Below are 25,494 nucleotides of genomic sequence, written 5' to 3'. Positions count from 1 at the left end.
GGGTGTTGCTTTGGAAGCAGAGTTAGATTAATATTGTAGGAACAGCAGCATAACTCCCACTGTTATAATTGCAATAATCGAACCATGAGGACACAGAAAGACTGAAAGCACCTACTTATATGCCGAAGGTAATTTACAAACCATCACCTTTTGATTTATAGATATGTTGTGTATATATATATTCAGTGGCAGGAGAAATAAAAGGGGTATTTCTTGTCTCCTTGAATCCTTCCATGGACTCCCTCTCTCCGATTCTCCACACAAAGGGGATCCACCAAGGCACAACTTGGCGCAGAGCCAGGATCGTGGCGCCCCAGGGATTCTTGCCAGGGGGAACCCAGGACTTACAGAGGGTCACGGAATTGGGGCCTTGGTTCAAGTCTCAGCCCTTGGGGGGGCTCCTATTTCATTCCCGCAAAAAGAGGGAGATGTCACTCATTCCTCCCCCTGGATCAGTGAGCTCCGCTTCCTAGAGAGGCAGGAAGTTTGGAGGGGGGAGGGGGAGCCAAGGTTGGAGGGGGAGTGGCCTCCATCCATATTCCCGGAAGAGGAGCAGGTATGCAGAGGAGGGGGGGGAGTGCAAAGCATTTTAATTTTTTTGATGGGTGGAGATTTGGAGTTGTTGGGAGGGGGAGAAGGATGAGCTTTTCCTCCCCCTGAATCTGCAAACAGGGCAGCTGGGAAGGGAGGGCAGGATTTGGGGCGAGGGGGGGTTGAAAGGAAAATAGGGAAGTGTTCCCCCCCCTCCTTTCTCTGGATCAGTCAAGCGGGGGAGGGGCTTATTCAGGCACTGCTGGGATAAAGGAGCCCCTCCCCCATAGGGAAAGGAAATCGGAATAGAAGAGTGAGCAAAGGAGGTGGAGAGACAGAGAGGGCAAAGAGGTAGAGCTGTGGGGGGGGCGATCGGCGGGGAGAGAAAGGGGAAGAGTCCCCCCCAGAACAACAACTGACTTCCTGAACGTACCAGGAAGATGGTCTGTGTGTAAAGGAGCTGCAGCAATAAATCTCCCAGGAGCCAGCTTCTTCCTTATGTAGAAGTTTTATTATTTACAGCACAAATGACCCGGGAGAAAGGGAACACATGGCTAACTCCCGGCAGAGCAGAACAGAAATAGAAACCGTCCCAAACACTGACTCACAGAAAAACAGCACATCATGTGATCAGAGCAGTTTTAACCCTGTAAGCTCTGGACTATATCACAGCCTGTGGTCTTTGACGTCCAATGGAGGGCGCTGTTGTTTTTTGCACAAATTCACAAATTTACCTGGGAAAGGTGTGATATTTTTGCAATCTAGGTACGTAAAATCCTTCCCATATGGCCAAGGAATGTTGTTTCCAAATTTGAAGGCAATCTGTCAAGTGGTTATGGAGCATTGTGGCTACATCAAACAACCCATCTTGAACCTTTTTATATATATAGATTGAATCTATTAGTTGCTTTCTCTTGCCCAGGCCAGCCCAAATGGACTTACAACCAATTGTTGTTCTTGTTCCTGTTGTTGTTATTTCCACTGTGACACTCCAAGGCCTCCTTTGTCCTGTTTCCTGTATTTTGGAGGGAAGGCTGTTCTCAGGGCCTGCTCCACCATGAGGGAGACTGAGGCAGCAGGTGCAGAGAGGGGCAAGGAGGGGACTGAGCTGAGCGCCATTTTGCCAGCCCTGGTTTAGCCCTCTATCCTCTCATCCAGTGCCCAGGGTGGTGCTGAGCTGCTCCTCCCAGCGCCACATGTGGGCAAAACGGGGCAGCAGCGCTTCCATTGTCTCGCACACTCCACTTTCGGGGGTAGCAGAGGCTTTTTGGAGGGGGATTGGGGCCTGAAGGGGGTGTGCAGGACAGGCAGTGGCCTTGGCAGGCTTCCCCAGCCTGTGTGAAGAAAATGAGACTAGGCTGAGTGGATTCGACCTTGCCTTGCCTTTGCCCGCCCCCAACCCAGCTGGCCAATCAGCTGTGTGGAGGGGGCGGGGCGAAGGCAAGGCCAGGCCTAATCTACTTGGCCTAGTCTCATTTTCTTACATAGGCCAAGTTTCCAGGACCCGGGAAGCCCAGCGGAGGGTAGGGAACTAGGTCGTTTTATTTTATTTTTTAAAAAAAGCCTGCTCGAAAGGTCTTATCTTACTAAACTAGGGATTATATAGTTTATATAGCTATATCTGAAATTTCATGCATATCAGTTAAAAGCTTGACCCTCCTCCACTGAACTGAAATTTCAGCCTTCACAACATAGGAAAACGGCCAAGTAAGCAGCTATTTTTGTGGAGAAGGGTCAAGATATTCACTGATATGCATGGAATTTCATATATAGCTATATAATCCCTAGTGTAGTAAGATAAGACCATTGGAGCAGGCTTTTTCAAAAAAATAAAAATAAATTTAAGAACCACCCTAGTTGGGCAGTAATTGTTCCTTGATAATTTGTCACCCCACTCCATGATGGCACTTGGGGCGGCCCACCCTCCCTTTCCTATGCCCCTGCTGGGAAGTCGAGGAGGAGGAAGTGAAGGTAGTTACGATAAGATAGGCTCAGGATATTGGGCGTCCTGTATTACTTAGTGAACATCTGTGGACAACAACCATGAAGTTTACTGCGTGCTATAAAGAAAATATGCAAAAGTTGCAATACAGGTGGTTATTTCACCCCATCAGAGCTCTCAAAAATGTGTAAAAACATAGTGAATAACTGTTGGCGGTGTTGGGAAAATAATGGAGACATGTACCACATGTGGTGGTCATGTGGAAAGATTAAAGAGTTTTAGTGTCAGGTCTATGATGAGCTGGGGGAGGGGGAAATTGGGCTAACATTCTTTAAAAACAGTTACAGGTGGGTAGCCGTGTTGGTCTGCCATAGTCGAAACAAAATAGAAAATTCTTTCCAGTAGCACCTTAGAGACCAACTGAGTTTGTTCTTGGTCTGAGCTTTCGTGTGCATGCACACTTCTTCAGATACCAAGAACAAACTCAGTTGGTCTCTAAGGTTCTACCGGAAAGAATTTTCTATTCTTTAAAAAGCCAGAGGCCTTTCTGTTAAGCATTTCAGGCAATGACATACAGCGCAATATTTTACCCTTGGAACTGGCAGAAATTACCTGGCTATCAAGGGGCGTCTTTTTGGAAAACGATAATTCTTACCTTCAGCTCCTCTACTCTGACTTCTCTTCTAATTCAAAAGAATTGTTATATGAGAAAATGGAATATCATCTTTAAAAGGTTCTTCGCAGGCAGTTATGTCAGACCAAGAGTGCCAAGGTTCCTAGGCTTGAATTGGAAACCACAGCACAGGATCGCGCTATGCTAAAGTGATCAGCGTCTGATAATACACGGAGGGATTCTCCAATCCAGCACTCTAGTTCTAGCCTTTTGATTGGTCGTCACTCTTCTTTCACCCAAATGACTAAAGGGTCTGATGACCCTGTGAGAATCAAAGTTACAGGGAACCTATAAGGTGTCAAGTACAGGAGATCAAGAATTAAACAACATTTAGAAGACACCTGAAGGCAGCCCTGTATTGGGAGGTTTTTAGTGTTTGATGTTTTTATATGCATTGGCATTGTAATAATAATAATAATAATAATAATAATAATAATAATTATTTCCACTTTACAGCTGCTGCTGAGGGTGTCCCCTGCCCAACAGCCCTGCAGAGTAGCCTGGCGTCCTGCCCAGTTCCCGGTTTCAGCTGCCGGCAGGGAAGGAGACGCCCCTCCCTGGGTGAAGCTGGCCCAGCTTGGCAACTCTCGGCCGCCTCCCACCCTCATGCCCACAGGGCTGCTCTTGGGTCATAGCTCTATGGGCACACGCCTTCGGAAAGGAACCCGAAGCACGTCGGAAATTCCCGAGCCGAAGGGGGGGGGAAAGGAGCCCCTCCCTCGGAGATCCGCCAGGCTGTGAATAGAGGGAAGCGGAGGGAGAGAGAGAGAGGAGGAGAAAGAGGTAAAGATGCGGGGGGGGGGAGAAAGGGGGCAGAGACACCCCCCTAACAACAACAGCAACTCCCTTCCTGCAGGGGCCCCGATCCAGGCAATCCGGCTGCAGATCGGGGACCCTCCATTCGCAGGGTTTGCATTGCACGCCCCCCCCAACAGAGACCAGCCTTCCCACCATTTACAATGGGAAATGCAGCGGGGTGGGGGTGCAGGGGGGGCCTTTCTGCAGAGGGAGGACCGGAAGGGTTTGCATTGGAAGATCTCCTTTGCAGCGCCCCATCCGCTTGAGAGTCGAGAGACGCTCAACTTTCCTGCCCCCCCCCGCTTTTGCGGGAATGAAATGGGAGCCCCCCACCAAGGGGGTCCCAGCAAGGAACCCCACCCCCAAGCAGTTCCGCGCCCCTCTCCGAGTCCCAGGTTCCCCCTGGCAGGAATCCCTGGGGCACCACGATCCTGGCTCCGCGCCGAGGTGTGCCTTGTTGGGTCCCCTTTGTGCGGAGAATCGGAGAGAGGGAGGGCATGGAAGGGTTAAAAGAGGGAACAGAGGCCTGGATAGAGACCCCCCCCCGTCTCCCTCCTCTCCCCCCTCCCTGCTCATCTGGCGAGGCACCTCTGGATGGAGAGGTGGTCGCGATTGGGAGAGATCCCTGAACAGGAGGCCCGATCCACCCACCCTCTCCTCCCTTGAAGCTCAGTCCTTGCCCTGCCATAAGTCCCACATCAGCTGCTGCATGGGGCTCTGGGGGTGTCCAGCCATTGGGGGAAAGAGGAAAGGGAGGGAGGCCACTCCATTATTTCCGCCCCTTGAGGCTTCTGTCCTGGCAACTACAGTCTCTCCCACATGCCTGTGTTTCTCTGGAGAAGCATCTATAAAAGGGTTCTTACCCAGAGATACCTGTGTCCAACTCCTTCTCTCTATTCCACCACGTTTCCTTTATTCCCACTATAAAATCTCACATCTGTGGGATTTAAGGGATTGGGAAGATTGCTATGGAAATGGGTGGTTTCCCCCTCAAGGGCCAGCATTGTTATTGTTGCAATTTCAATTGTATTTATTTATTTATTTATTTATTTATTTATTTATTTAATGAATCAATCAATCCATCCATCCATCAATCTATTAGTCTCTTTCTCTTGCCCAGGGCAGCCCAAAGTGACTTAAAATCATTTTTGTTGTTGTTCCTGTTGTTGTTATGTTCCACGGTGACACTCCAAGGCCTTCTTTGTCATGTTTCCTGTATTTTGGGGGCAGAGAGAAGACTGGTCTCGGGGCCTGCTCCAGCGTGAAGGAGACTGAGGCAGCCCCCTCGAGCTGAGTGCCATTTGGCCAGCCCTGCTTTAACCCTCTTTCCTCTCATCCAGTGGAAGGTGCTGTCCCATTGCCAGTGTCCAAGACACAAGACAGCAGCCTCTGGAAGTCAATGGTGAAGGATGATATGGGAATGTGTGTAGTTGGTTGGACTGCATCAGGAAGATCTTGGAGATCATGGAGGAAGGAGGAAATGAAATACAGATATACAGCATTTTCAGGGGATGAGGAAATGGGAAAAGTGTGTCCCACCAGATAAGACTCCCACCATCCCTGGCCATATGCCATCCTTGCTTGGGCAGGTGGTACTTTGTGTCCAACCACAACTGGAGGGCCAGAGATGCCTCAACTCAGCATAGAAAGTTCCTCTTGGGGCTCAGTGTTACTTGGGAGTTGGTGGAACTGGATCCTAAGGTTTCTTGAAACTCTTAACACTATAAGTCCAAGGTGTCCACACTCAGCAGCGCAGAAACCCCTGCCGGCACCTGGGGGGGAAACTTTTAAAGGAAATCGTTCACCACCAAATTTGTTTGCTTAGGAACGTACAGTGGGTCTGCCAACCTGCAGCACCAGAGCTGCCCCTTCCCCCACCCTGCCTTCCTCTGCTGCTCCCCACACAAAAGGTGTGTCTGGATGAAATCCCAACGTATTTCTGGCTCCTGTTCCAAAGAGGTCCTGTTGATATTCCAGAAGAAAGTGTGGCTAAGATTCTAATACAGAATTGTGGCCAAGAAAAACAGCCAGGGAATATGAAACTGATTTGAAGATTGGTTTCTTCTTTACACTCAGATGGAAACTTTGCTGGTTTCACTTCCTTTCTTCACCTTTAATATTCACTTTTTTCAATGTCACGCGTATTTTTACATTGTGGTCTTCAGATGAAGATAAATATACAAATTTAATCAATAATTTCCAGTAGGAGCAAAGGAGGAAGAACAGTGAGAGAGGCTTGGATTGGGAATCTCCACTGAGATAGGTCAGTGTTGGGAGGCAGGTGTGAGACCTGGCAGCATATAATTATTATCAGTAGTAATTGGGGTAGGTGTTTTAATCTGGGATTTCTACAGTCAGGCTCCAGCTGCTTTCCTACTGCATCTCAGGCTCTCTCCATTCAATAATGCAAGGCTGAGAGATTTTCCTACCTGAGCACTCCTTCAGCTGACCACAAGCACCAAGCCTTGTCACTAGACTTATATATGGGTCTCCCAAAATGGTCAGTATGCACCTACTGAAGCCAAAGGGACTGTGCAGATGATTAATAAACATCTAAAGGTCGAAGGGGACAAAATGTGGCCCAATGGATTGAGGAGTATAGTGCAGAGGATGAAAAACTTCATTATGAGCTGAGGACCCTGATGAATAGTGGGCAGGTTCATGCACATAGTGCAGCTCCCTTTCCTGTGAAAAACCTCTTTATTTAAAAAGTAAATCCCACAGTTCAACCATATTCTACGATAATGCTTCTGAAATCCATTACCATTATTTAACATTATTTCATTTGTATTGTGTTGTATAGTGCAGAGGATGAAGAACGGTGAGCTTAGGATCCTGATGAATAGTGGGCAGGTTCATGGACATAGAGCAGCTCCCTGTCTTACGAGAAACCACTTTTCATAAAAAGTAAACCCCACAGTTCAAACGTATTCTGAGATAATGATGCTTCATTAACAGTGCTTAAGGGTTATGAAATTTTGGTGATGCATTACAATTATTTAACATTATTTCATCTGCCTTTCCTAAGAATTTGGAACATATGGATGACAGGAGAGAATGTATGAGATGTTAAAATAAGAGCTGGTGCTGATTGATGTGTGTAATATTCCTTTCTTCTCTTCCTAGAAAACAAATAGGATTTCCTCCCCCCTTCGCCCTCCAAACAGACAATGGAGAAGGCACTCAGAATTCTGGGGGGCCATGTTGAATGGGAATAATGAAGAAAACATTTAAATACATGGGAGTGTGGAAAGAGAAAGAAGAAACAATTTGAAAGTATGGAGTGTGGAAAGAGCTTCATTGACAGTGGAACACTTAGAAAACATCAACGGATTCACATGGGGGAGAAACCATTTAAATGTGTGGAGTGTGGAAAGAGCTTCACTCATAGTGGAGACCTTAGAATTCATCAACGGACACACACAGGAGAGAAACCATTTAAATGCATGGAGTGTGGAAAGAGCTTCAGTGCAAGTGGAACACTTAGAAAACATCAACGGACTCACACGGGGGAGAAACCATTTAAATGCATGGAGTGTGGAAAGAGTTTCACTGACAGTGGAATACTTAGAATTCATCAACGGACTCACACGGGGGAGAAACCATTTAAATGCATGGCATGTGGAAAGAGCTTCAGTCAGAGTGGAAAACTTAGAATTCATCAACGGACTCACACTGGGGAGAAACCATTTAAATGCATGGAGTGTGGAAAGAGATTCACTGACAGTGGAAGACTTAGAAAACATCAATGGACTCACACGGGGGGAAAACCATTTAAATGCATGGAGTGTGGAAAGAGCTACACTGCCAGTGGAAACCTTAGAATTCATCAACGGACTCACACGGGGGAGAAACCATTTAAATGCATGGAGTGTGGAAAGAACTTCACTGACAGTGGAACACTTAGAAAACATCAACGGATTCACATAGGGGAGAAACCATTTAAATGTGTGGAGTGTGGAAAGAGCTTCATTCATAGTGGAGACCTTAGAATTCATCAACAGACACACACAGGAGAGAAACCATTTAAATGCATGGAGTGTGGAAAGAGCTTCACTGGCAGTGGAACACTTAGAATTCATCAACGGACTCACACAGGAGAGAAACCATTTAAATGCATGGAGTGTGGAAAGAGCTTCACTGGCAGTGGAACACTTAGAATTCATCAACGGACTCACACAGGAGAGAAACCATTTAAATGCATGGAGTGTGGAAAGAGCTTCAGTCAGAGTGGAGAACTTAGAATTCATCAACGGACTCACACAGGGGAGAAACCATTTAAATGCATCGAGTGTGGAAAGAGCTTTAGTCAGAGTGGAGAACTTAGAAACCATCAACGGACTCACACAGGGGAGAAACCATTTAAATGCATGGAATGTGGAAAGAGCTTCAGTCAGAGTGGAAAACTTAGGATTCATCAACGGACTCACACGGGGGAGAAACCATTTAACTGCATCATGTGTGGAAAGAGCTTCAGCCAGAGTGCAAAACTTAGAATTCATCAACGGACTCACACAGGAGAGAAACCATTTAAATGCATGGAGTGTGGAAAGAGCTTCACTGACAGTGGAAACCTTAGAACACATCAACGGACTCACACAGGGCAGAAACCATTTAAATGTATTGAGTGTGGAAAGAGCTTCAGTGCAAGTGGAACACTTAGAAAACATCAATGGACTCACACAGGAGAAACCATTTAAATGCATGGAGTGTGGAAAGAGCTTCACCGATAGTGGAACACTTAGAAAACATCAACGGATTCACATGGGGGAGAATCCATTTAAATGCATGGAGTGTGGAAGGAGCTTCACTGATAGTCGAAAACATGGAATTCATCTACGGATTCACACAGGGGAGAAAACATTTAAATGCATGGCGTGTGGGAAGAGCTTCAGTGAGAGTGGACACGTTAGAAAACATCAACGGACTCACAGAATGGAGAAATCATTTCAATGCATGGAGTGTGGAAGGAGTTTCAGTACAAGAGTTCTTACGAAACATCAACAAACTCATACAGGGGAGAAACCATAGAAGTCCTAGGGAAGTGGGACAGAGGTTCAGTTGTAGTGGAAGTCTTACAAACCATCAAAAGACTCTGAGTGGTAAGAACCTTTGTTGTTTGTATGTAACGTTGTCTATAATAAACCAAAACAACAACACCACAAACTGGCTAATAAATGTAAAAAGGAATTTACTAGGATAATAGCTGAATAAAGGCAATGTAATGAGCATTCACACAACCAAAAACATGTTACAATGCCATGTGCAGATCAATACTGGTTCTGCCAAACACATGGAATAGATTATATGCTCGGTGAACTTTTATCAGCTTTCTCTTTAAGGATACGTATATTCTTCTTTGGATAAATTATAGGATTTATAATGCTTCTTTTGTTCAATTTTCTCTGTGTCTCTTAACACAAGGGACTGAAAAGTATGTATAAAATGATTCTGTGTTACAGGATTGAAATGCGATTTAGTTCTGAGGGGGGGGGGACTGATGTACTTTTCGTGCAAAATATTCTCTAAGTTTTATTTGACGAATGATTTTATGAACATCCACACGAGTTTGAAAGGCTGAGTAACTGGGCGTAGGTACAAAACCCAAACCTTTCTCAAGTATGTTCAATTCTGCTCTAGTTAAATTCTGAAAGACAAATTAACAACTAATGATTCTGCTGGAATCCTTTCCTCCTGTAGGGACGTTTCATCTGGCCCTTGTGAAAACCCAGATAGTCCCTTCCTGATCTTAGCTGTAATTCCTTATCCCTCTCCGTGTCACTATCACTATGGCTGGAGGCACTTAAAGAATCATAATCACTGGGGAAATTATTAGGTGTGTGGCCACCATCATGTCTTCTAGGCTGTTCATTATTGTGAGCATAATCATTTTTATCCCTCTTGAATTTCTGTACTTTCAGTTTCTTGACCTCCTCAGTGAAGTTGCTTAAATCCTTTTCTATGGATTGTATCAATTTCTCCATATCCAGTGATGTTACTTGAGCTTTAATATTGTCTGTTGCTGTCAGGAGTAGCCCAGCTACTCACGAGGAGGGGGAGCGAGGAAGTCCTGCTCTGGAGCAGGGCAGGGAGAGCTGCTCTTCAAGGGGAGGGAGCTCACTAAGTTATAGGGAACCCGAGTCGCTTTTGCAATCGGATTCCTCCTCCTCCTCCTCCAGCTTATCACAGGAATTGTCTCCAAACGAGGGAGAGGAGCAAGGGCTCTGTGATGCTGATGAAAGACCCAAGACCACCAGCCAGCAGAGATCGGACAGAAAGAAGCTCACAGCTTCCGGCACAGGCACTGCGCAGGCGGGCTAGAGGACCCAGGAGACATCGTTTCAGGGTGCCGAAAATCTGGTGTTGGGCAGGGAGGAGAAAGAATGTACTTCCGGATTCTGATAGTGACTTAACGGTCATGTTTTTACTAGCTCTGCTTGTAAATGGCTATGCTTAATAAATAACTGCAGTTCTTCAAAGGAGGCTTAGTAGTTACTCATGAGCAGCACCTGGGAAGATCCCTGACAGCTGCCATATTTAGCTCTTTGTCTATCATGTCTATCTCACGCGTACACTGTTCTATAAGAAGTAGCATAAGGTCCGAGGAACATTTGTTCATGATGGAAATCCATTAAAATTTGAAATCTTCATTATGACGGAATAGCATAGGTTCTTTCTGGAGTCTAAATCCCCTAGGGATAAGATCACCTTTAATGTAGTCTGATAGGGAAGCCAAGTGTAATTCCAAATTCCTTTTCTTTTTCATCAGTTTACCCAAATTAGAATTATCAGCATGACTTGCTTCAGATTCTGGTAACAGAGAAGGTGCTGCAGCTATCAACCTGTCCTTATCTTCACTGGTGAAAGCAAATTTTCTTATAACTCAGCCATGATACAAAGTATCAAAGTTGTGATAATAATGTAGCAATAAACCAAAACAAACCACCACAAACTGGCTAATAAATGTAAAAGGGAATTTACTAGGATAATAGCTGAATAAAGGTGAAACTAATGACCATTCACACAACCAAAAACCTGTTACAATGCCATGTGCAGATCAATACTGGTGCTGCCAAACACATGGAATAGATTATATGCTCGGTGAACGTTCCAATATCTGAATAACTGAACCATTCAACAAATGGCCAGGGTCCAAGCATTGAGCAGTATCCTGATACCAATAGAAAAATGTAAAGAAGGTTCAAAACAGTTTATAAAAGAGGAACTAAATGGAGAGTTCTTCAGTAGGTCTAACGCTGACACCACCCTAATAAGTCAACCGTGTGATGCAGCAGCTAAAAAAGCCAATGCAATTATGGGCTGCATCAATAGGAGTATAGCATCTAGATCAAGGGAAGTAATACAGTGGTGCCCCGCTAGACGAATGCCTCGCTAGACGAAAAACTCGCTAGACGAACGGCATTGGTCTAGCGGAAGCTGCCCCGCAAGACGAAAAAGTCAATGGGGCTGCCTCGCAAGACGATTATTTTTTTTTGTCTAGCGAAAACTGCTATTTGCATTGGTGCTTCGCTAGACTAAAAATCGCTAGACAAAAATACTCGCAGAATGAATTATTTTCGTCTAGCGAGGCACCACTGTACTACCATTGTATTCCGCTCTGGTCAGACCTCACCTGGAATACTGTGTCCAGTTCTGGGCACCCCAGTTCAAGAAGGATACTGACAAGCTGGAACGTGTCCAGAGGAGGGCAACCAAAATGGTCCAAGGCCTGGAAACGATGCCTTATGAGGAACAGCTTAGGGAGCTGGGTATGTTTAGCCTGGAGAAGAGAAGGTTAAGGGGTGATATAATACCCATGTTCAAATATATAAAAGGATGTCATATAGACGAGGGAGAAAGGTTGTTTTCTGCTGCTCCAGAGAAGCGGACACGGGGCAATGGATTCAAACTACAAGAAAGAAGATTCCACCTAAACATTAGGAAGAACTTCCTGACAGTAAGAGCTGTTGGACAGTGGAATTTGCTGCCAAGGAGATGGTAAAATGAGTGTAATCGTGAGGGATCTGCCAACCCAGTGGGAAAACAGAGATGACGCAGGGAATATGAATAATTTTTTTAACCGGGGGGGGGGGAGGGCTGGTGTTTGAAGATGGGCTTAGCTGTTAGGGGGCGAAGCTCAGCGGTGCAGCAGTTGCTCTGCATGCAGAAGGAGGTGCCAGGATCAGTCCCCGGCCCAGAAGGAGATCCTCCCCCTCCCTAAAAAAAAAAAGCTATGGTAGATGAACCTTGCAAAACTTTGCACCCCTCCCCTCCGGAGTCACCCTCCCTGCCGCCCCCATCGAGGCTCCTCGTGAGGAGGAGAGGCAGCTTGGCATGTTCCTGACGGAGCCCCGAGAGCAGGAGGCCAAAGGCGGCGCCGTCCCGTCCTCTTCCCATTCCGACACAGCAAGGGGCTGCTCTATGGCCGTAGCTCTGGGGATGCACGCATCCGAAAAGGAACCGGAAGTGTCGCCACGAAATGTGCCGGAAGTTTCCAGACCGGAACAGGAGGAGGGGCGTCAGTGGAGGAAACACCCCCCATCCCAGGCCTTTCTGTTCCACTTAAGGAAAGAGGAGTAATCTGGAGCGAGGTAGGTGGAGGACCGAGAGGGAGACTGGGAAAGGGGGGGGGAATGAGAGGGGGAGGGGAGGGCAAAGAGACCCCCCCCCAAGGAAGCCCCCTCCCTGGCGCCCATCGACAGGGGCCCTGATCCATGCGACCCAGGTGGGAAGTGGGGACCCGACACCTGCAGGGTTTCCCTTGCAAGATCTCCGGGGCAGCAGCATCACCAGACTCCCGTCTCTCTTTCCTGGGGGGCCGAGAGATGCTCAGCTGCCCTGCACCCCCTTGGGAAGGGAAATGAGGACCCCCCCATCCCCAAGCAGGCCTGGGGGTTGAGCTGAGGCCCCCCATCCGCCCGGTTTCCCCCTGGCAGGAATCCCTGGGGTCGTGGGGCGCCTGGGTGGGTCCCTTTTGGCTGGGGAAACGGAGAGAGGGAGTCCATGGAAGGGTTAAATTAAGGGAGGGAGAGGAGCCAAGACAGAGACCCCCCCCTTCCAGCACCACTGACCCCCCCCCTCCCTTTTGACATTGTTGGCGGTCTCAGATTATCTGTATTCACTATGACTTATCTCCCTACTTTGGATTGTCGTGAATACTACCATTTGGTAGCCATGCTATTATTATTATTATTATTATTATTATTATTATTATTATTATTATTATTATTTACCCCAGCCACTCTGCGCGGCTTCCAACCAATGATTAAAAATACATTAAAACATCAGTCCTTAGAGACTTCCCTAAACAGGGCTGCCTTCAGATGTCTTGTTACAGGTAGGTAGTCGTGTTGGACTGCTGTAGTCGAAACAAAATGAAAAATTAAAAAATTCCTTCCTGTAGCACTTTAGAGACCAACTAAGTTTGTTCTTGGTATCTGAAGAAGTGTGCATGCACACGAAAACTCAGACCAAGAAGAAAGGAATTTCTTATTTTTTATTTTGTTTTGACAATGGCAGACCAACACGGCTACCTACCTGTAACCAGGTTATCTGTATTTCCTATGACTCATTGCCTTACTTTGGATTGTCCTGAATACCACCATTTGGTAGCCAAGCCCAAAACCTAAAGTCCTGCTGGGATGCCTCTTGGCTTGCCTGCTGATGGAACTGAGTGTGCGATGATTGATAATATTGCCATTTATCGGTTTCAGACCCCTAGTAGCAGCAGTGATTGTGGGGGGGAGGGGGGCTCCTTAATCTCGCTGTAAACATGTGGCACAGTGACAATAAAGCATTTCTATTTGTATTTCTATTCTGTTCGCCTCTGTATGGTTCCATCCTTATTTCAGACATTTAAATTAAAAATTTCGTTTTTGGAATAATAAATTTTCCGAGTAGTTTTTACAGTTATTTCAAAAAATAATGATTTGGTTATACTATTAGAAATACATAGATAATTATGAAATTATTGTGAGGTTTAATATGTTAACTGTCTTTATTTGGACAAATTTTCTGCTGTGCTCTGTTGGATGGAGAAAAATAATCATTTCCTTCATAACAACTTAAACAATTTATTTAGCTAAAACAATAACAATATAGCATATGTATGCATGTTTGTAAAAATATATATTTTTATAAACCAAAAATAACTGACCGTGTTTTAGCGCACATGAGAAACTTAGAACTTATGTATTTCCACCACCTCCACTACCATCCACCCTTTTGGATTTGCTTCTGAATTGGTATCGTAGGTGTTCCTTATTCTCAGCACATAAACCTTCTGGAATGTCCTTTGCCACCTTTCTTCAGAGCACCTCTGACAGAAAGCAGGAGGTGGAGGGAGTCGCCTTGGCTGCCCCACCCCTCAGCCTCTCCCCCTACAAGTTTCCTGCCCCCTACCTGATCTGCTTCCATAGCCACTGCTTCCCCTTTGCCACCATGAAAAGACGGATGAGGTGGTCTTGCTGGCATCATCCTGCCACCTGCCAGAGACAAAGGGAAGTGGGAAGCCATGAATGCCTGCTTCACTGCCATGAGAGCCAGTGTGGTGTAGTGGTTAAGAGCGGTAGACTCGTAATCTGGGGAACCGGGTTCGCATCTCCGCTCCTCCACATGCAGCTGCTGGGTGACCTTGGGCTAGTCACACTTCTCTGAAGTCTCTCAGCCCCACTCACCTCACAGAGTGTTTGTTGTGGGGGAGGAAGGGAAACGTGAATGTGAGCCGCTTTGAGACTCCTTTGGGTAGTGATAAAGTGGGATATCAAATCCAAACTCTTCTTCTTCTTTAAATAATAATAATAATAATAATAATAATAATAATAATAAATTTTTATTTATAACCTGCCCTTACCAGCCAAAAACCGGGCTCAGGGCGGCTAACACTAATTAAAATCACAGCAAAAACATAAAAACAATCAATTTAAAATACAGATTAAAATACAAATTTAAAAATTCAAAATTATAGAATCCTAGAGTTGGAAGAGACCCCAAGGGCCATCCAGTCCAACCCCCTGCCAAGCAGGAAACACCATCAAAGCATTCCTGACAGATGGCTGTCAAGCCTCCGCTTCAAGACCTCCAAAGAAGGAGACTCCACCACACTCCTTGGTAGCAAATTCCACTGCAGTCTCATTTTCAAATAGCCCACCAATAAAAGAATGACGCATAAATATCAAACAGAAACCAACCCAAAGGCCAGGTGGAACAGCTCCGTCTTGCAGGCCCTGCGGAAAGATGCCGAATCCCGCAGGGCCCTGGTCTCTTCTTCCACCAAGTCGGGGCCAGTACTGAGAAGGCCCTGGCCCTAGTAGTTGAAGCCAACCTAGCATCCTTGTGGCTCGGGACCTCCAAAAAGTTATTATTAGAGGACCTTAAGGTCCTACCCGGGACATACCAGGAGAGGCGGTCCCTGAGGTACGAGGGTCCCAAGCCACTTGACTCAAGTCTGACTTGCACAATCTTTACACAAAGATCCCAAGAGGTGAGGAGTTTTCTGCTCACAAGGTTGCACTTTCATTTTTACTGCTTCATACTTAGCTACTTGTGCAGATCTATTCCACTCCAAACAATCTGTTGATTGAACCTCTTGGAACTTACCATTCTGTGTTATCTCTGCAGACACAAATTCACACTTTTGAGAATGGCAAAAAGAAGCATCTTTGACAATATCAACAATCTCTTCTCATTAGAAAAACTTCCCCAAATAATCTTACAGAAACCTCTGGAAGAGCATGACATTGTGAATGGATTAATGGAATTTGTTTACCAAAAAAATAAATTTGCATATAAAGCCTCATGCTGCATAATTAAAAACAAATCCCTTATCTCCTGATGAATAGCCTTTGAACTATAATGTAACTTAAATATAAAACTATCTTTAGATAGATTTTTTTTCCTCTAAAAGCATTTTATTTTTTAAAAAAATCTGATTTAAATAAAAAATTCTGATTTAAATGAAAAAAATCCATATATATAAAATATATAAATCATTGATATTATCCACCCTGATTGCAATGTTTAGCTGCTGATAACATGGCAACGTTTAGCAGGTCATATTGTGAGGTTTAGCTGGTGATAACATTGTAACGTTTAGCTGACGAGTTATCACGATATTGAAAATCAGATATCTCCTAGTCCTTACACACATTGGATTTGCCATATAATGTCAGCTCAAATATTAGGAAACGGCACATTAACATCAAGCCCAGCTCTAATTATGACCTATATTTCTAGCCCAGTGTATCATTGCATATTTTACCAGTTTTATTTTGTTTCCCATTCTAATAGTTTCTCATACATTTTGGAAAACCTTTTTTAAAAAATTGTCCAGTAGCACCTTAGAGACCAACTACCCGTATTTTTCGCTCCATAGGGCGGACCGGACCATAGGGCGCACCTCGTTTTTAGAGGAGGAAAACCAGAAAAATATTTTCTGGGCTGGGATAGATAGATAGTTTATTTCTGGGCTGGGATAGATAGATAGTTATTTCGGCTTTTTGCCCATGTATAAAACAAAACAAAACAAAACGGTACAAAACCAAACCATTACAGCATAAGATAATACCACTCCAAGGTGATAATTTCATTATCAAATGATAATACCCTTACAAAAACACAAAACAAGGGGATCAGGTTTTGAATAAAATAGTAATAAAACTTTCAATAATCAAACAGCATTCGAACATCTCTTATGCGAGAGGACTGCAGTTAAAAACCTTGCAACCCGTAGGGTTCTATGGGGGTCCGTATCTTGCAGCATCTATGCAAGATGTGACTCGGCTGGCTTATCAGCTAGTTTCTGAATTATCGGGTTCAATATACTAGTCTGCGGCGATCTATACATGGGGCAACTGAACATTATATGCTGGAGGGATTCAGTTGACTTACTGTCGTCACAAACACACAAAACAGAGACCTGACCCTTAATAAATCTGTGTCTCATCACATTTGATGGAAAAACATTAAATCTTGCTTTAATGGAGGCAAATGTGTGTGACGCCATGGAAAGGGAGGTAAGGTAAGATGGAACCTGATAAATAGGAGTGATGCCAATATTCATCGGCGAACAGACTCCCCCCCCCCCCCGGTTAGTAGATGTTGATGTAATTCTACCTCTTCCAATCTCTGTTTAATAAGTCTTTTTGCTACGGCCATAAAAGGCTGGGAGGGGCACTGGAGGGGGAGCGGAGGAGAAAGCAGCGGTGGAGGGGCCAGTCCGGCGAAGGGGGCGGGGGAGGCAGGGGGAGCCCGGTACGATGCTGTAGCGATGCTACCGTGTTTCCCCTGCCTCCACTGGCCCCTTCCGACACCGGCATTCTCGCGGGGAGGCGGAGGAGATGCTGCTGGTCGTTCCCTGCCGCCTCCCTTCGCAAAAACAAGCTTGCTTTTGCGAAGGGAGGCGGGGAAGAACCAGCAGGGTCTCCTCCTCCGCCCGCCCCATCCCCGCTTCTTGCCACTTGCCTGACAGGGAGCCTTCGCTCCATAAGACGCACCAACATTTCCCCTTATATTTTAGGACTGGAAAGTGCGTCTTATGGTTCGAAAAACATGGTAAGTTTGTTCTGGGTATAAGCTTTCACGTGCATGCACACTTCATCAGATTGGACAATTTTCTACCTGAATTTTGGAAAACACTTTCTCTTTCCTCTCAATATTATCTCTTTCAAACTGTGAACTTTCAGTCAAAAAACCTCTCTTTTTATCTTGTCTAGAGAAGACTATTTGATGGTATTGAAAGCAATTCGCCACCGCACCTCCCACCTCATCCTGTTTATCCAGTTTTATTTCTTCTGAAAAGTCCAAAAGATATCTGTAAGTTGCCCATTGTTTCTTCCGTATTGCGTTTAAAAAAAAAAAAAAAAGCTGTTGCTTTTGTGGGTGAAAGCCAAAGAGGTGTATTTCTTTCCAGCAGATTATTGTATTTCTTCCATAATGTAAAAAGGATTTTCTGAATGACCTGATTCATAGAGCTCTTGTGTGTAATAGTTTTATCACGCCATAAATAAGCATGCCAACCAAACATATTCTAATGACGTTCGTTATAAGAAAAAACCTGCTCTGTACGTCTCCCTGTCTTCAAAGGGGCAGTGGGGAGAAGGGGGAAAGGAAGGGGGCGAGCCCCTCTGGATCTGGAGGTCGCCAGCCCATGGAGAGGAGGGGTGGAGCAATATCTCTCTGTTAGGAATGGGAAAAACCATTGTATTTCAATCTTGCCTTTGAACCAAAGCTGTCCTCCAAGCAGCTCACATGAAATAAGTGTTTGTGTGCGTGTGTAACAGCAAGGGATAATTCTAACACCATTCAGGATTGTGAGACTCCGGTCTACTCTGCAGGGCTGTTGTAACGGGGACACCCTCCGCCATGGCCCTGCCAACCCCACCTTGGGAAATGGGTGTAAAACTGGCCGGATCCCCCCTCTCCCGGCAATAGATTTAAAGAGATGAAGGGGGAATGTAACCTTCGTGCCCCGGAGGAGTTTTTTGGAGGTTGGGGGGCGTCTCTTTCCCTACCGTCTCCGGGGATTGAACCCACGACCTTTTCAGGAAAGAAACAGGATAATGGAGCTGGTTTGGAAGGAGGAGAATTTTTGTGTTCTGGGAGGGAGGCGCCACTCATTCCTCCCCCTGGGTCAGTGAGCTCCGCTTCCTAGAGAGGCAGGAAGGGGGGAGGGGGGAGCCAAGGTTGGAGGGGGAGGGGCCTCCATCCATATTCCCGGAAGAAGAGCAGGACTGCAGAGGAGGAGGAGGGAAAAGAGGTGCAAAACATTTTTTTTTTTGGATGGGTGGAGATTTGGAGTTGGGGGGAGGGGGAGAAGAAGGATGCACTTTTCCTCCTCCTGAATCTGCAAACAGGGAAGCTGGGAAGGGATGGCAAGATTTGGGGCGGGGGGGGGGTTTGAAAGGATAGTAGGGTAGTTTTCCCCCCTCCCCCTTGCTTGGGCAGGTGGTACTTTGTGTCCAACCACAACTGGAGGGCCAGAGATGCCTCAACTCAACATAGAAGGTTCCTCTTGGGGCTCAGTGTTACTTGGGAGTTGGTGGAACTGGATCCTAAGGTTTCTTGAAACTCTAACACTATAAATCCAAGGTGTCCACCCCCAAAGTTGCTTGCTTAGGAACGTACAGTGGGTCCGCCAACCTGCAGCACCATAACTGCCCCTCCCCCCGCCCTGCCTTCCTCCGCTGCTCCCCACACAGAAGGTGTGTGTGGATGAAATCCCAAAGTATTTTTGGCTCCTATTCCAAAGAGGTCCAGTTGACATTCCAGAAGAAAGTGTGGCTAAGAGTTTAATACACAATTGTGGCTGAGAAAAACAGCCAGGGAATATGAAACTGATTTGAAGATTGGTTTCTTCTTTACACTCAGATGGAAACTTTACTGGTTTCACTTCTTTTCTTCACCTTTAATATTCACTTTTTTCAATGTCACACATATTTTTGTATTGTTATCTTCAGATGAAGAGAAATATTTGTTGTTCAGTCGTTCAGTCGTGTCCGACTCTTTGTGACCCCATGGACCAGAGCACGCCAGGCACCCCTATCCTCCACTGCCTCCCGCAGCTTGGCCAAACCCATGCCAGTCGCTTCGAGAACACTGTCCAACCATCTCATCCTCTGTCGTCCCCTTCTCCTTGTGACCTCCATCTTTCCCAACATCAGGGTCTTTTCCAGGGAGTCTTCTCTTCTCATGAGGTGGCCAAAGTACTGGAGCCTCAACTTCAGGATCTGTCCTTCTAGTGAGCACTCAGGGCCGATTTCCTTGAGAATGGATAGGTTTGATCTTCTTGCAGTCCATGGGACTCTCAAGAGTCTCCTCCAGCACCATAATTCAAAAGCATCAATTCTTCAGCGATCAGCCTTCTTTATGGTCCAGCTCTCACTTCCATACATTACTACTGGGAAAACCATAGCTTTAACTATACGGACCTTTGTCGGCAAGGTGATGTCTTTGCTTTTTAAGATGCTGTCTAGGTTTGTCATTGCTTTCCTCCCAAGAAGCAGGCGCCTTCTAATTTCGTGACTGCTGTCACCATTTGCAGTGATCATGGAGCCCAAGAAAGTAAAATCTCTCACTGCCTCCATTTCTTCCCCAGGAGGTGATGGGACCAGTGGCCATGATCTTAGTTTTTTTGATGTTGAGCTTCAGACCATATTTTGAGCTCTCCTCTTTCACCCTCATTAAAAGGTTCTTTAATTCCTCCTCACTTTCTGCCATCAAGGTAGTATCATCAGCATATCTGAGGTTGTTGATATTTTTTCCGGCAATCTTAATTCCGGTTTGGGATTCATCCAGTCCAGCCTTTCACATGATGAATTGTGAAACGTTACCTTCGTTACTTTAAATACATAACTAGACAATCTTACATACAAACAACAAACACTCACATAGGCTGCATGCATTTAAGATTGATTTCCTGTCAACTCAGAGAGAAACAGGTTCTGCACTCTAAATGGTTGCACTCTATGGAAGTCGGTAGATGTTTCGGAAAAGCATTCTACAATATCCAAAGTAGATTCCACATTCCTTCTATTAAACCATTTCTCTTCTTTGAGTAAACTAATGAAATCCATTACCATTATTGAACATTATTTCATTTGTATTGTGTTGTATAGTGCAGAGGATGAAGAACTTCACGGTGAGCTTAGGATCCTGATGAATAATGGCGCAGATTCAGGGACATAGAGTAGCTCCCTGTCTTACGAGAAACCACTTTTTATAAAAAGTAAACCCCACAGTTCAAACGTATTCTGAGATAATGATGCTTCATTAACGATGCTTAAGGGTTATGAAAGGCTAATGATGCATTACCATTATTTGACATTATTTCATTTGCCTTTCCTAAGAATTTTGAACACATGGAGGACAGGAGAGAATGTATGAGCTGGTGCTGATTGATGTGTGTAATATTCCTTTCTTCTCTTCCTAGAAAACAAATAGGATTTCCTCCCCCCTTCGGCCTCCAAAGCAGACAATGGAGAAGGCAGTCAGAATTCTGGTGGGCCATTTCAATGCAAATAACGAAGAAGACATTAAAAAACCATTTAAATGTATGGAGTGTGGAAAGAGCTTCAATCACAGTGGAAACCTTAGAATTCATCAACATACTCACACTGGGGAGAAACCTTTTAAATGCATGGAATGTGGAAAGAGCTTCACTCAGATTGGAAACCTTAAAATTCATCAACGGACTCACACAGGAGAGAAACCATTTAAATGCATGGAGTGTGGAAAGAGCTTCAATCAGAGTGGAAAACTTAGAATTCATCAACGGACTCACACAGGGGAGAAACCATTTAAATGCATGGAATGTGGAAAGAGCTTCAGTCAGAGTGGAAAACTTAGAATTCATCAACGGACTCACACAGGGGAGAAACCATTTAAATGCATGGAATGTGGAAAGAGCTTCAGTCAGAGTGGAAAACTTAGAATTCATCAACGGACTCACACAGGGGAGAAACCATTTAAATGCATGGAGTGTGGAAAGAGCTTCACTGACAGTGGAACACTTAGAAAACATCAACGGACTCACACGGGGGAGAAACCATTTCAATGCATGGATTGTGGAAAGAGCTTCACTGGCAGTGGAACACTTAGAATTCATCAATGGACTCACACGGGGGAGAAACCATTTAGCTGCATGGAGTGTGGAAAGAGCTTCACTGACAGTGGAACACTTAGAAAACATCAACGGACTCACACAGGAGAGAAACCATTTAAATGCATGGAGTGTGGAAAGAGCTTCACTGGCAGTGGAACACTTAGAACTCATCAACGGACTCACACAGGAGAGAAACCATTTAAATGCATGGAATGTGGAAAGAGCTTCAGTCAGAATGGAGACCTTAGAAACCATCAACGGACTCACACAGGGGAGAAACCATTTAAATGCATGGTGTGTGGAAAGAGCTTCAGTCAGAGTGGAAAGCTTAGAATTCATCAACGGACTCACACAGGGGAGAAACCATTTAAATGCATGGAATGTGGAAAGAGCTTCAGTCAGAATGGAGACCTTAGAAACCATCAACGGACTCACACAGGGGAGAAACCATTTAAATGCATGGTGTGTGGAAAGAGCTTCAGTCAGAGTGGAAAGCTTAGAATTCATCAACGGACTCACACAGGGGAGAAACCATTTAAATGCATGAAGTGTGGAAAGAGCTTCACTGACAGTGGAACACTTAGAAAACATCAACGGATTCACATAGGGGAGAAACCATATAAATGCATGGAGTGTGGAAAGAGCTTCACTGACAGTGGAACTCTTAGAATTCATCAACGGACTCACACAGGAGAGAAACCATTTAAATGCATGGAGTGTGGAAAGAGCTTTACTGATAGTGGAACAGTTAGAAAACATCAACGGACTCACACGGGGGAGAAACCATTTAAATGCATGGAATGTGGAAAGGGTTTCAGTCAGAGTGGAAAACTTAGAATTCATCAACGGACTCACACAGGGGAGAAACCATTTAAATGCATGGAGTGTGGAAAGAGCTTCACTGACAGTGGAACTCTTAGAATTCATCAACGGACTCACACAGGAGAGAAACCATTTAAATGCATGGAGTGTGGAAAGAGCTTTAGTCAGAATGGAGGCCTTAGAAACCATCAACGGACTCACACAGGGGAGAAACTATTTAAATGCATGGAGTGTGGAAAGAGCTTTAGTCAGAGTGGAAAACTTAGAATTCATAAACAGACTCATACGGGGGAGAAACCATTTAACTGCATGGTGTGTGGAAAGAGCTTCAGTGAGAGTGGAACACTTAGAAAACATCAACGGACTCACACGGGGGAGAAACCATTTAAATGCATGGAATGTGGAAAGAGCTTCAGTCAGAGTGGAAACCTTAGAATTCATCAACGGACTCACACGGGGGAGAAACCATTTAAATGCATGGAGTGTGGAAAGGGATTCACTGACAGTGGAACACTTAGAAAACATCAACAGATTCACATGGCAACAGATTCTTGTCTAAAATAGGTAAATTCTCACTACCTGGAATGTGGGAGATGATGTGCCAATGTTGTTTAATGTATTCAATGGAACCAAAAATCCTGTTATGTTCATTTTTAGGTTTAGGTATCAACAAACTCTTTCTGGATGTTCTTTTGGCCCCGTCAAGGGCTATCTGAATTATGGTTTGAGGATAGCCTCTATCTTTTAATGCAGAAGAAACGAGAAATAGCATTTTTCAAAAAATCAGATTCAAGGGAAGAATTTCTTTTTCATCTTATGAATTGACTGAAAGGGAGGCTATTTTTTAAATGAACAGGAGGATTGGAGTGATAATGCAAAAGGGGATTTCTATCTGTGGGTTTGTGAAATGGACGTACATTGAAAATCTGTTCATTGCCAGAGGCAACAAAAAATAATTCAACATCTAAAAAAGGAATACTAACTTCGCTTTTCTTACCACTGAATCTCAAGGCTGTATCACATTGGTTCAACCAAATATCAAATTCAAGAAATATATCCTTATTCAAAACAAATATCAAATCATCAATAAATCTTATCCTAGTAAATTCCTTTTTGCATTTATTAGCCAGTTTGTGGTGGTTTGTTTTGGATTATTGTTACATTATTATCACCTCTTTGATACTTTGTTTAGTTTGTCTGTAACATTGTCTAGAAATGTATTTAAAGTAATGAAGGTAACATTTCACAATAGTAAGCATAATATAATATTTAGTGTACTGTTAGATAGGGAGGGGGAGTGTGTGAGTCTGGAGTGTTGCTTCTGAATGAGGATGGACTGGGAGTGAGCTGGTTTTGGTGTTTGGTGGAGGGAGTTGGGAATGTTTGTATCTGGGAATGGAGAGTTGCACAAAGTAGAGCTGAGACTGGGGGTGTAGCTTTGGAAGCAGAGTTAGATTAATATTGTAGGAACAGCAGCATAACTCCCAATGTTATAATTGCAATAATGGAATCATGAAGACACAGAAAGATTGAAAGCACCTACTTATATGCCCAAGGTAATCTTGAAACCCTCACTTATTCTTTTGGTTGATAGATATATTGTGCATAGTTATGTTTGGTGACAGGAGAAATAAAAGGGGTATTTAGTGGCATAACCAGGAAATGTTCCCAGCTGCATGTCTTGCATGAGGAAGGAAGGGGGCACAGGGAAGAAGGGGTCGTTCCAGAGCATCTCACGGCAATGTGCTGGGGGAAGGGACGGTGACACACGTGTGTGTAGAATGCTGTCCCCAAAATGACACAGGAGAAACAATATGGATGAGTATAATATGGATTTAGAACTACGATTCGAATTTTAGTGTGTTAAGCCAGAAGGCTAGTGTGCATAAATCAAGGTTAGTTTATGTCACTGGAGGGCCCTGGAGAAGAAGGGGGTGCCTTTTCCAGAGCTATGCTCACTGGAGGATGCTGAGAGATAGCCCAGAGTGTTTTCCAACAAAGGCTTCCCTTCACCCACCTTCCGGTTACGACGATATCGAGACCCTCGCACTCAGTGGCTGATTCTATTAGCAGTTCATCTTGTCTCCTTATTCCAGAGCATGTCTGTTTTTAAAGTCCAAATTCATATCTATCTTAAAAAACGGAGGAACCGCCGCTCATGGTGACTGCCTTGGAGAGTTACCAATACGTGCACTGCTATACACTCGGCGTTCCCTGCCCCGAATCTTAGAAGCGAGTGACAGGTATTGGATGATCTGGGAGTGAGAACTAACCCTCTTGACCCCCCAGGGGGGGGGACTGCAAGGATGTTGTTGTTGTTCAGTCGTGTCCGACTCTTCGTGACCCCATGGACCAGAGCTTTCAAATCCTTCTTAATTATCTGCACACCCAGTGTCTGCTATCATAGGATCTGATGTTCGCCGTGGCAGCTCCAGACTGGAAGTGCTATTGTTTATATTTTATAAATTAATTGTGTCGCAACACCTCCTCATTCCTGGCTATGTGAAGGGGAAAGTGTTCAGATAAAACATTATCTCTGGGGGCATCTATATATATAAAACGCAAGTGTCTCTGCGTCCAGTCCCTGTGTCTCTGGGTTTGCGCTACTGAGCATGTGCCCCACGGACACAGGGATTGGATGGAGAGACATTGGGCCAGGAGCAGCGGCGGCAGTTGAAGCGGGGCGGTTGGATCAGAACGTCGGGGCTCCAGAGGACGAGGGGAGGCCAAGAAGGGAGGCCACGCTGCCACAGCTGCTGCAGCCGCTGTCTGACTTGGGACCCCGAGAACTAGCGGCCCGGCCCGGGAGTGGCGCAGAACAGCCCGCCCCGCAGAGCGCCGACGCTCCGGAGGACGAATAGGGATGCCTATTTAAAAAAAAAAAAGGAAGAGGGAAAGAAGAGAAAAAGCGGCAGAAGCTGAGGGGAAGGTTTCTGTGTGAGAGAGAGAGAGAAACGCAGGGCTGGCCGGACCCCTCCTCTTCCACCACACGTCGCCCGCCACCGCCTCAGAATCTCCTCAGGAGCGGCGGCGGCTGCTCCCCGTTCCCCCTCGCCCCCTTCCTCCCCCCAGCCCCCTCCCAACCCCCGGATGAGGCAGCTGGCACGTCAGTCCGTCCATCGCTCGCTC

At 45.3% G+C, this 25,494-nt stretch overlaps 1 protein-coding gene across 1 annotated transcript in view; it reads left to right on the top strand.

Moving 5' to 3' along the window:
- The window catches only part of LOC117042262, a 119,256-nt gene that overhangs the window by 47,180 nt on the left and 46,582 nt on the right, over positions 1–25,494 (top strand). The window contains exons 5-9 of the mRNA XM_033141795.1: positions 2,862–2,874; positions 7,264–8,612; positions 8,695–8,974; positions 20,988–22,259; positions 22,296–22,870. Coding sequence (XP_032997686.1) covers positions 2,862–2,874; positions 7,264–8,612; positions 8,695–8,974; positions 20,988–22,259; positions 22,296–22,870 — 3,489 coding nt within the window. The remainder of the gene's footprint in view (positions 1–2,861; positions 2,875–7,263; positions 8,613–8,694; positions 8,975–20,987; positions 22,260–22,295; positions 22,871–25,494) is intronic.

The sequence above is a fragment of the Lacerta agilis genome, chromosome 2, assembly GCF_009819535.1.
Source record: "Lacerta agilis isolate rLacAgi1 chromosome 2, rLacAgi1.pri, whole genome shotgun sequence".
Taxonomy (NCBI): domain Eukaryota; kingdom Metazoa; phylum Chordata; class Lepidosauria; order Squamata; family Lacertidae; genus Lacerta; species Lacerta agilis.
The sequence above is the reverse complement of the archived record's forward strand: the minus strand, read 5'-3'. Positions and strand labels throughout refer to the sequence as shown.